This window comes from Alligator sinensis, unplaced genomic scaffold (genome assembly GCF_000455745.1).
Source record: "Alligator sinensis unplaced genomic scaffold, ASM45574v1 scaffold584_1, whole genome shotgun sequence".
Taxonomy (NCBI): domain Eukaryota; kingdom Metazoa; phylum Chordata; order Crocodylia; family Alligatoridae; genus Alligator; species Alligator sinensis.
Window position 1 is genome coordinate 25,098 of NW_005842419.1, and position 12,726 is coordinate 37,823.

Genomic DNA, 12,726 nt, shown 5'->3' on the forward strand with positions numbered 1-12,726 from the left:
CGCCCCCCCCCCCCCCCCGCTTCTGCTGGCTGGTGCAGCCCCGGCCCGCCTCCTCCCGTCCCCAGCAGCCAGTTTCAGCTGCATGCCACTTTTCCTGGCCGGTGCTGACCCGCCTGGGTCCGTCCCATCCAGAGCCGTACGCGGCTGAAGTCGGCTCCTCGTGTGCTGCTAGGGATGGGAGGAGGCGGGCCGGGTCTGCACCAGCCAGCAGAAGCAGTGGCGGAGCCATGTGCCGCTCGGGACTGACCAGCACAGGTAGGGGGAAAGTGCAGCTGAGCCCCCTGCTGCTCCGGCCAGGCTCATCCTGTCCTGAGAGGCACATGGTTACTCCTCTTCCCACACGCACCGCGTCAGCAACATCAAGCTGACGCGGTGCATGTGGAAACCTTGTCCCTTCCCCAGCCCTTCAGCAGCCATTAGGAAGCTGCTGAGGGGCTGGGGGAGAGACGAGGGGTGGGAACGAAAGTAAACCGTGTTTACTTTCGTTTCCTGTCGCAGCACCGCGGGCCACAGAAAATGCCTTGGCGGGCCTCATGGCGGCCCGCAGGCCATATATTGGACAAGCCTGGTCTATAGCTTATTTTAATACTCTGTTGGCTTTTATAAGTTATTTTGTTTCTTGTGTCCTGTTCTCTTGTTCACTCATTTTATAAGTTACTTTGCTGTCTTCGGGTCACAATATATATTCTTAGAATAACCAGTTTCCTGCATCCTCGTGTAGGTATCATGTTTGTTCGTAGGAAGCAAGGCTGGATCTCAGAAGTGCTAAGAAGGCTATGCAATGCATGCCACTTCTAATTTTGAAGTTTGTACTAAACAGTGATTCTCTTTGCAGTGCCGTCTGCTGTCTCCTTGGGAAAGTGAGTAGGTGCTATAGCGCTTATGATTGAGGGAAGCCTCAGGGTCAAGCAGGGTGAGGAGTTCTGCTGTTCAGAACCGCTTGTGCATAGCCAAGTAGATTTAAAGTTGTTACAATTATAGATCTAAACAACCCTGATTTATCCTGAATTTAAAAATAAAGATTCAACTCTTTTTGTAGTCCTTTATTCTATAAATTGGTAAGGTGCTCAGATACCAGTATGTTATAAATATATGGAAAGATGGATGAGTTGTTTAGTTTACATGATGTCAAGGATTATCTGTAAGGAATGTTCTGTTTATGCCATGGTGTCATGTTAGTGCAGAGGGAATTAAATACATTTTTTTCGCTAAACTGGTAAGTTTAAAGTATTATCTACATATCATCTATAGAGCAAAGTATAGCTGTCAGTGAAATGGCCACTCGGAACAATTTTTTACTTATGGAACCTACCTTCAATAAAATAGTGTTTAAATGTAGGTTGATTTTTAAGGGATGTAGGTTGTAGCTGTGTCGGTCTACAGGCAAAAGCAGTCAGAACTCTTGTAGTACAGGTGATTATCCTTTATTAGACCAACTAGATAGCTTGCAAATAAAAAAAAAATGTTTTACAACTATCTAGTTGGTCTAATAAAAGATATTGCCTCTACCACAAAAGTTCTGATTTATTTTTAATACTTTAAAATATAATTTTAATAATTTTAAATGTAGGCAAATTCTTACCCCCCTGCATATGCAAGCTTCTTTATTTGTTAAGTCCAGTGTTTCATACCAGCAAACATGTTAATCAATCCTTTGTCTCCATTTGTAGTATTTAACTAGTTTCTAAATTAATTTCAAGAACTAATAACCCAATGAAGAATGTCTTGTATTGAAAACTTATCTAACTTGTACTGTGTCTGATGAAAGATATCACCTCCCCAAAAAATCCTTCATAAACTAGATCAGTGTTTTTTAACTGGGGTGCCATGAGATCCATTCAAGGATGCCGCTAAACAGAAAAGTTATGGAGGAATGCCTTGGGTCTAAAAAGATTGAGGACCACTAAGCTAGATGAACGTACTCGGTTTTATACTTCATTTTGCCAATATTAATTGGCCATGGATAACCCTTTGAGCCACACAGTTTACCCGAGGCCAGACAATATGGTACCCAAGAGCCCTGAATTCCAGTCTCATGCTGTAACTAGGAGAGATCCAGCCACCACTGAGACTAATTGTGACCCTGTTTTTATCTTCAGGGTGTTCTTGCATCCACCGGTTTAAAAAACATGAAAAATGGCATGGGGGTGTTATGCTGGATATAGTTTCTTTCATACAAGAACTAAGCATAGTTGTTGCTGAGCCGCTCCATGCAAACAGTGCTAGAAGAGCAGGCTTACTATTTATCCTGTCATGCCAGGCTTATTCATCAGCCACTTTACCTCACCCACCACTATACACACACGTATCTTCTGGACTTTCATTTCCTGTGGCAATTTATAATGATGTAGCATTCATTTAAATTGAGGAGATGCATAAGATTCCACTCTCTTAATTAGGAGGAGCAGTGTTCATTGCTCTGAGCCAAGTTCTGTTTTCATTTATGCCCATGGAAACCAAGAGAAGTGAATGAGCAGTTCCTCAAGGTGTGAGGGTGGAAGCTGGTCCTTTGTCTTCCTACCAGTTCATTTCTATGTATAACCACTGTATCATTCAGGAACTTACAGTCTAATTCTACTGTATTTGGGAACTCAGTGAGTTGGATTTGCTTATACCAAATTCAGGGTTTCTTAAATGTGCAGGGGAAATGCTAAGAAAGTGTAATGTATAGACATAGTGTTGGGACAATTTACTATGCAAATGGTGTTTGCTGAATAAAAGAATCTAGTTCCCAATAAAGCTAATGGACACAGCCCCATACGGTCCTTTAACAGTGTATCTCGTTAGCAAAATTTGCAAATCTTCATCTTGTCAGTGGATGACAACACAGTATCCTGTCTGTATTCATAACTATCAAAAACTGTGAATACTGAAGGAAATAAGTATATTCCCTCTACACTTTATAATGTAAAATGTATTGCTGGATTTTAGGAGCTGGCAGTATTATCTGTGTTCATTTCTTCAGTTTGTTGGCTCAGTTAATTTATTTTAAATTGAAGACAGATTTTTACTTAGTTCCAACATTTTAACTTGAGACTTGCTTATATTGATGGTTCTGATTATTTTAGAAATCTGTAAAAGGCTCTGTCTGATGTGACTTGTCTGACTAGGGTTATAACAATCAAAACAGAACAGTTAAGGCTTTTTAATAACAACAGCTTATTAAAATTCATCTTTGCTGGTGGGACTTCACGGAGCAGTGTGTGGAACATTGGTTGCAGTGCATATTTCAGTATTAAAGATTTGGCAGTAGGAGAGGAGTATACTATTAAGGATAGAATGAAAAATACTGAATGAAAACCTGCTAATGGAAGGTGAGGGTTGCATAGTTTTAAGAGTCAAGTTATGTTGAGATAAGCTTGTTACCAGAATTAATTTAGCTATGTTGCAAACACATAATTTCCTATTCCTGTCTTGCTGGTTAAAGTATGAAGTAAAGAGTTTACCAAACCAAAACTCACTTAACATTACTCGCCTCCTTTCCATAGTCCTCCCCCCAGTTTCTGTTTGCTCCTTTCCATTAGAAAAAGCAAAGTGAAGCAACTTGTTCAAACTCTTTCACAAGTGTAAATGAAGTGCATCTCCACTGTGGTCAAAACGAGTTAAAATGGTATAAAACTGAATCAGGCCAGCAGAAATACAGGCCCCTTTTTTGTGTACCAGTGCTGGGACACAGGCAATGTGGTTCTGAGAACTAATCAAAACAGTTTGTCTAAATATGGGTTAAAGAGCCTTTGTTAATCATATTGGGTGTTTATTATGGCAGCTTAGATGGCAGCATTAACCTTTTCACCACTGGACATTTTTGCAGAAATTTCTGTTTGGGACTGGCAGGAGCTTGCAGTTTCCTCCTCTGAATCTGACTTCTAGAAAATAGGACTTGTGAAAATCCAGCTGCAGCCTTTTGCTTCTAGCAAAACCTAGGAAGTTGTAGATCACTTGCTGTTGCTTTCAGAAAATAGCAAATCTTATTTTGGTTTCATTGCTCAAATTCCCTCAAACATGTTAAGCACCATATGTAAGCCAGCTTTGAGGTTGGAAACTCTAGCCATTTGGGGTACATCATCAAAAATGTTTATTCCTGCTTATATGAGTCCTATTCTAATAGCCTTAGAATAGTATACATTTACACAGTTCAGGTATTTCTGAATTTTCAGCACTGGTCACAAGAATAAGAAATAGTGTAATTATTTCCATCATTTATAACTCTAAAGCCGTCGTAGCCAGCTTCTCCAGAAAGGCTTGCTTTAGCTGAAAGGTAGAGTGTAGAAATTTCACCTTAAAAAAAATGTTACAGGCATCTAGAAACTGATTTGTTTTTACTGAAAAAAGTTTTGCAACCTTAAGTTTAGCTGTTACTCTATACACAATATGAGGGGAGCAGATGTAGCCTTTGATTGCATAGTTTCTTTGGCGGTCAGCTTTTCTGTTAACCATGTTTTTTGGTTTTTACAGTCCACTCCTTGCTGTGTCCTTTGCTGCCTCCTGTGCAATTCCAGGAATCGCCCTGTTGACACTGGGAGTAAATTCTCTCACTGGGGCACTAGGAGCCTTCAACATTTTCCTCTACACATGTTGTTATACACCAATGAAAAGAATGAGCATTGCCAACACATGGGTGGGGGCTGTTGTTGGTGCCATTCCTCCCATCATGGGCTGGACTGCAGCTACTGGCAGTCTTGATCCTGGTGAGTATAAAATATACATCCCTTACTGGTTTTTTTTCTTGGGGAGGAGTACAGGGGGAAGGATTTGCATTGCTGCATTTGGGGCAGCTAAAAATAAGCAACCTAGAGAACAGAACTATGGGTTTCTCTTAAGCATAGGGCTTAGTGATTACTGATGCAATATACATTGAAGCACAGTACTTACAAAGGCTGGCTTATATTCTGCTTAGCTATTACAGACTTGTTTATGTTGGCAAGCATGCCCTTACAGCACTACACCACATTAAGGCAAAAGAAATAAGCAAAGGTCTTGTCATTCTACCTTTTATAAGTCATTAGTAGCAGATGCAGGATCTGAGGAAGCATCACTCCCAAGTAATACATGCTTAGGAAACCTGGAAATCAAAAACACAAAGAAGAGCTCTACCTTAGTATCTGGACTACAGTGGAACGACCTACATACTTTCAGAACAGAACCATTGGGCTTAACTTCAGGTGTTTCTACTGGCAGAGTCCAGTTATGTCTTCATTATCTCTCCACATGCCAGAAACTATCCTAGAATGTCGATGTATTGGTAGATTGTTTGATTTGTGCTTTTAAACTGTAAATAGTCTTTTTTCCTCCTCATGAACAGAGTTCAGAGATTTCTTTTTAGTAACTGTGAACTATTTTTACATCACACGTAAAACACTGATCTGTTCAACAGCTAAACTTTGAGACAATTGGAGCTTGTTCTCCCTGCCAGCTAGGATCTTAAAGCCTAAAAACTATTTCGTTATAGTCCAGAGAAACTTAAAAAGTTTGACTAGGAAAAAATAGTCATTTTAGTATTATTTAAATCATTTTTTCAGTCTGTAATAGATAAATATGTAAACACAGTGTTTATAAATTCTTGCTTTTTCACGTAAGAGAGCTCATGAAGTTGTAAAATGCAACTACTTTACTTTTTCAATGCATAACATTTTTAAGAGAGACAAGGATTTCTTATAGGGGTGTAGGTTGTAGGATTTCTTAGGGTGATGTCTTCTATTGAACCAGCTACATAGTTGGGATAAAGTTAGACAAGCTTTCAAATGCAATGCATTTTTTATCGGGTCTCAGAGAGAATGCCTTGAACTCAAAAGCTTGTCTAACTTTATCCCAGCTACATAGTTGGTCCATGAAAAGATATCGTTGTAAGAAATCCTTGCTTCTCACATAATTTCTGGACTGTCTTAGCTACTGCATCCCTCTTACACTACTGTAATATTTTTAAGACCGTTAATAACTTCAAAAACTAGTCTTCTAAACCAGAGTACTCAGAATTCATGCAAAATCCATCTTGTTATTCCTCATTTGTGGTACACATTTGTGGCTGTGGAAATGAAGCTGAATTGCTACTCTGTATAATCGGTTATGATATAGCTCTCAACTAGAATTAGGCTGAAAGTTTCTTAATCACACACATTAGTATTTGGCATCTTGTCTTAATTCCCTCAGTTGTATCTCCTGAGGAAAGATGGTGTTTTCTTATGTTATGAAAATTCTGTCAGACCTCTTAGAAAGCCCTCTATTGGTGAAAAGATGATAATTTAATTTAAAATATAATTTTGGCCACTATTGGAGGCAGGTTATTACATTAGATCAACCTTGGATCTGATGCTGTATGATGATTCCTATGTTTATAGGTAGGTTTTGTTTAAAGTAACTTTACAGCACCAGTTCTAAATTTGCTGCGTTTACTTCACAGTCAGTTTGGGCAAAGCCAAGGTGTTTTCTCAATATTGAAAGAAGTGTTATTAGGTCAATATGAGCCTACACAGTGAAACCCACTTGGAGAGAATCGTGGAGAATTCTGACTTAGAATTGACTGCTTCAGTGCATTGCAATACGAAAACTGCATTCCCTTTTATGAAGAAAGTAGATTATTAGTGGTAAAAGGTCTGCCTTTTGAGCTCAGTTCTTCAGGGCTCCTATGAGAGTTAAAGGTGCTTAACACATTGCAGAATTTGATCTCTGTATAAGAGGGCTTCTATGTGCATGCCCATACGCACATCTGTATATGGATGTGCATCTATTCTCTGTAACCTGCAGAGCCACAGTTGTGGAACCCATTAATAATGTGTAATTAGCTAGAAGACCTAACCTAGTTTTTAGGTAGAGGTGTGAAAATACATTTGCACCTTGTTAAAAAAAGATTGATTATCCAGCTGAGGAACAATGAGGAGCAGACAGAAAGCTAATGAAAAGAAAGCTACTCTGAGTTTTCCTGGTATTGCTTGGGTTTACATTTTATTGTGGATTTTCTCTCCTATTCTCACAGTAGTCACATTATTGTAAGGGTTTCTGGTAGTCTAAGACTAAGGTAGTCATTAAATACAGAACTTCTTTCACTTTTCACTTTGCAGAGCTAAGTGGCTAACCATTGCTGGCCCGCTTCTTTACATCAGAGGCCAACTAATGTCACTGACATGATTCAGGTTTGCTGAAAGATGGTGCTGGTCTTTTGGAGGGTTATCATATTTCCACTTTTAAAACAGAGGATACCTGTTGGGGGGGGGCAGTAGTAATATGATTGTGGGGGGAGCAGTGATATGCCGGTGCCCTACCCCTGCCCCGCACTCCCAAACCACAGCCTCCCCCAGCCCTGCTGGTGCCTCTCACTCCTGAGCCACAGTACCCTGCCCCTCAGGCCATGCTGGTGCCCCTCACTTCCAACACACAGCCCCCTTGTCCCTGCTGATGCCTCTCACTCCTGACCCACAGCCATCTGCCACTGCCTGTGCCTCATGCTCCCAACCCACAATCTCCCGACTTCCTTGGTGCCCTTCACTCCCAAGCCACAGCCCTGCCAGTGCCCCTCACTCCCAACCTGCAAGCCCTTGCTCCCCCCAGCCCTGCAGTGTCTCCTGGCTGCCCTGCCCCTATGAGCAAGGGCATTGACCCCAGTGCTGCCAGCCAGGCCTCTGAAGGGCCCGCCCCACCTCCTTTCCACACTGGTGGGGTAGGCGCCTCCCCTGGCTTGCTGCAACCCCAATGTCCAGACAGCTTCCCTCAGTGCCAGCAGGCACCTACCCCCCTCACATATCCACCCACACACACAGCCCACCAGAGAGTACCCAAGCTCTGGTCCTCCAGCCCTCACCCCCTGGAGACTTACCTTCATGCAGCTGCCAGGGCTGCTCCCATCACCCTGCCTGGCTGCATGCCAGCCATGTGCGTGTGCTGCCAATTGCTCTCCCCCTGCTGCCAATTGCTCTCCCCCAGCTCCCACCAGCCCCAAGCAGCTCCTTGCTAGAGCAAGCCAGGAAGGGCCAGGAAAAACTTTGATGATAAGCAAAACCCTGGACATTTTTTGACATTTTAAAAAAGCTCCCAGATGGAGATGGGAGGACCCAAAAAGAGGACATGTCCAGGAAAACCCGGATGTATGGTAACCCTAGTCCTTTGCCATAATTTAAGAAACTTCCTAAGATTCATTTCAGGACTTAAAAGGAGAATTTTAGAAACAGCATTTACAATTTTTATATTTCAACAGAGAGAAAGAAGCAGGCTTAGTTCAAAAGGCTTTGGATTTGATCAACCAGTTTTTCCCTGCCTGTTTAGACCTTTGTTTTATTTTCCAAAAAAATGAACATTAAGATGTCACAGCTGTAAAGTCCAGTGTCTTGACAACTTCCAAAGAAAAGAGCTAATATTGCACATCTATTTGATTCCTCCTGGTTCCAGTAATAACAACATTTTGGACTTATTAAGCACTTTTCAGCAATACACCTGAAAGCACTTTGCAAAGGAGGTCTAGTGGCTGTCCATTTTCATTTCTAGTCCTGTTGGGCTTTGAGATACCAACCATTAAGTCTGTCAGTAAGTATCAATCCTCCCAGACCACAGCCCATGGTAATTTTGGGAAAACCCCATGTTTCGGGAGAAAAAAGGGAACATTTCTCTAAAAGGGGGTGGATTGCGGGGGGGTTGAATGCCAGCTGTTTGAAACTGCTGAGAGATTTGGAATGTTAATGTAAGTTTCAAGGGTGAGCAGGATGCAGGTGAGGTGGTCAAAGGAGCATGGTAAATGTAATTTATCACCCGGATATCACCACCACATATCTGATCTATTTATGTATAGCTTGGCTGCCAGTCTGTAGTTTGCAGTAACTTGTTTGCTTCCTTGAAAGCAGCTTTTGATTGTTCTATCATGGTGCCATTTACTTCCAGTAAAATAAAAGGATATTTGTTTTATCTAATAAAATCCAAAGTCTAAAATGACTCCTTTCAGTTTTTCTGTGGGGAGAATCACAGGAAACCAATGCAATTCATTTTAAACCATGAGCAATAGGGTAAGGACAGAAAAAAAACCCATTCATGGAGCTTCTCTTTTTGTTTGAGATTCTCCTTCTGTGTGAGACCTTTGCTAAGCACTCCTCCTGCCTCTGATGCATTATTGTCGAGTGCCCGTTTGTCCTGTCGTACAGATGTATTTAGGAAATAACATGGAGCAATGTATTTTAGCACAAAAGAGAGCAGCCACATTTGTGCTTCTAGATTTGCTGCTGCTTGTTTGTTCAAAGTCTTCCTTCATCTTAACTAATTATTTCTAATTAGCAAGGCAGACTGCAGTTTACAGTAAACATTTCCAAGTTCCGTAAGCCATGAGCTACTTTTAAGCTTTTTCATTTCAATGAACCCCATACGCTGATGTAATGGTGGCCTGATCCCAACCAACTAAAATACACTCATGGTTTTAAAAACACAGCAGTTCAGTGTCATAACATTCATATAAGCCACCCAGTTAGATAGAAGTGACAAGCAGGGGTCCTCAACATAATGTGCTTATCAGTTAAGGGGATTTATTCTGAGTAGGTGGCAGTGGGCATAGCAGATAACAGCCTTGACAGTATGGGAGACATTACAGACCCATGGTGGCCTGGAGCCATAGGTATTACTGCACCAAAGAATGTTTATCTCAAGAGACTACTTAGTTTATCTCAGATGCTCCACTTCTGGTCTCTCTTCCTGACAGACATCTTGTACTGATTTTCATTCATTTTCTGAAATTTAAATAATTCCTGGGGCTATGGAATTTATAGACTGAGTATCAATGGTAATCATGTGGAGCCTGATTTTTAAATTGCCTTTACTTTGTAATTCAAATTGTGTTGTGTGGTAGACATTAATTATGTCAGCCAACATCTATTTACAAATGGGGATTTAAAAATGGGCAGTTCTTATCAGCAAGTGACATTTGGCAGATGGATGGTTTTAGTAACAAAAAAAGAAGAAAAGGAGAGAGAAGGGGGCTTGTGACCAGACCTGACAAACGAGTCTCTGATACCTTTCCGAATACAGCCCTTGTCTGCCAGAAAGAAAGGGGCAAAGGGAAAGCATAACTGAGCACCAAATAAATGTTGCAAACCTCTGCATTTGTTTCTTTCAAACTGTCTTTTTCACTTAACAGATAGCATTTCAAATCCCTACTGACATGTGCACAGGTCTTTTGTGAGAGCTTCTAGTACCCAGAACGAGCCTAGTTTGTAATGCTCTTGAGTGGGAGGAAATTGAGGAGGCTCTAGCTAAAAACTCTTCCTAACAAAACCAGTTTTTAGGGTTGCACCTCTCTTCAAAGAAAGGCCGATAAGTTCTTACTCTTTTTCATGGCAAGGCAAAGATATTAATGTCTCATTGACATACGAGAACACAGAGCTGGGGGCCCAGAAGTGTGCTCTCGGTGGGTGAAAGCTGAGGCAGATGGGCAGTGCTAGTAGGCAGCTGTTTTAAATTTAAGAAGACAAAAGTCAGTGGATTATTTTCTTCTCCATGGGAGACACAAAAGAAGTGGCAATTCCACCATTGAGGCACCTGGGGGACTGACTCGGTCTGAAAGATGAAATCAAAGTCCAATAAATTCACTGTTATCCCAGTTCTACACATCGTGCACAGCTGTTACAAGCCTAGTGCTTTCATCTTCCAGATGAAGAATATTGAACCGTGTGGGGCAGCTGCTCCCGAGCCCCATTCTCTGTACCACGTTTCCAGTAGGGGGCACCAAAGCAGCAGCTGGATTTTAAGAAATACTTGTTGACTTCAGTGAGTGAATCTGCTTTTCTTTACGGCTACTAGAAGGGAACTTTTAAAAGTACCTGTGATTAAAATCCCCTGTGAAGCAAAGGGGGTTTGCAGTACTCCACTGAAACTGTTGCTTTGAGATGCTGTCTAAGCATACTTGTACTGATGAATGCCTCAGTCATGTCATTACCCACCTGATCACATTTGTGACAATAAGCATACAACCAAAGCTAGCTAAGATGAATCAAAAGAGCATGCTATTGTTGTCCTGCTGAAACAGGCTTGACTAATTCTGTAATGAAACAAAGACAGCATTGAAAAACAGCATAGCTAGCTACTTCTCTTTCCCAGTAAGAACTAGGTTCACCATTTTCCACATCTACGAGTCTTCCTCAGAGAAAAGGCTCTGTTTGCATTACCCCTCACAGCGTAAATGTATAGGTGTTTCAACTGTAAGGCATCAACAACAGATATGTGGGTCTATAATCTATGCAATGTAAAAAATGTGCATGGGTCTACACACACATACACATGTATACAAAGATGTTGTGTATACATGGTGAATATACCTAGAGAAATTTATAATATACTTTTATTTAAAGACTGCCCCAAAGAGGGCCCTGTGATGAAAAATTATCATACTAACTTAATTACCTATCTCCAGTGAACATTGAAGAACCTCCTATTGTTCATCCTGCAGTCCCTACACAGATACAACACCCTTTTTCCTTTATTTGCTCTTGCAGAGAAGTCTATTGCACCACTGAGACTGGTCTGTTCCACAAGTCCTTTGTGTCATCCTTCAAAAGAAACAGCTATTGAAACCCATGACCATGAAGCTTTTTTGGTTTTAGAGGGGTTTTTTTTCCTTGCCCTTAGTTTACATAACCATATAACCTTGAAAGCACATAATTATCATTGAGCATAGAGTCTCATATGGCTACATTGATAGTCAGTCCTATTGTGTGCAGTGTAGAGACCTTGTATAAATGCCACACCAAGCTTTAAAAGGGATACATTTTTTCTCCTCAAGGCTACTCAACCGCTCACATGTCAATTGCCACAATCAATAGCATATTCTGTTGTTTTCTAGTAGAAAAGAAGTGCCAGCTGTAGGCTTACTGCCTTAGCACTGCACAGAATATTAGAGCTGTAACATACAGTGGACTCCTGTCACCAGTTAGTTGTGCTGAGACTTCTGAATGCTGAACTCCTAGATGCCGTTGTTCTGTAGTCACAAATTAAGATGTATATTGTATGTTGATAACCTTGCCCTGAAACAGAGCATGGAAATTGCACATTAAATAGCAGAAATTTGCTTTATTTCCCAAACTGAGTGCTTTTGTTTTAAACCTCCCCATTCAAAATCTATGCAAATAATCTGATGCAGGACAACTCTTATACTCCAAACTGTCATTTTCTGTCACAGGATCTAATGAAAGAAAGATATTTTGTAAATATCCCACTCTCTATTTCACCTTCCCAAGAAGAAAATTCTGCTATAGGGTTAAAATAGAAATATCTGTATTTCAAATAAGCAACAACAGTGACACTGTACACTGTCACATCTGGAGACGTATGGAATATGTGTGTTCAATGTTGAATTTATATGTGCGTGCGTATGTATGTTAGTCATCCCTGCGGCCTATGTACACAGGGGAGTGGGAGCTCCCATTCCCTTTGAAAGAATCAGCATTCATGTTGACCCAAGACTAATAGTTATTTATCCCCATATCCTCAAAAGAACACATTTTGGGGTTGGTGTTGCATTGAGTCTAATTCCTGAGTCATAATTTGTGGAGAAAAATTAAATACCATAGCCAGAATTTAAAATTGTCTTTCAGACATACAGTGGTTGCACACACAAATTCTCAAAGGAAACCTCCTAGTAAGCACAAAACAGGATAAAAAATGTACCTTGAGGAGCCTCAAGTACATTCTCTTTTGGTGTAACAACCGTGTAGGACCACATCAATTAATGTAGGATGAATTATGCTCAGTTTTTGTAGGAAGAGC

The 12,726-nt window shown here is 41.0% G+C and overlaps 1 protein-coding gene across 1 annotated transcript in view; it reads left to right on the forward strand.

Annotated features, from left to right (window-relative positions):
• Positions 1 to 12,726, forward strand: part of LOC102373916 (protoheme IX farnesyltransferase, mitochondrial) — a 36,886-nt gene that overhangs the window by 14,712 nt on the left and 9,448 nt on the right. Inside the window, exon 2 of the mRNA XM_006030093.2 lies at positions 4,456 to 4,688. Coding sequence (XP_006030155.2) covers positions 4,456 to 4,688 — 233 coding nt within the window. The remainder of the gene's footprint in view (positions 1 to 4,455; positions 4,689 to 12,726) is intronic.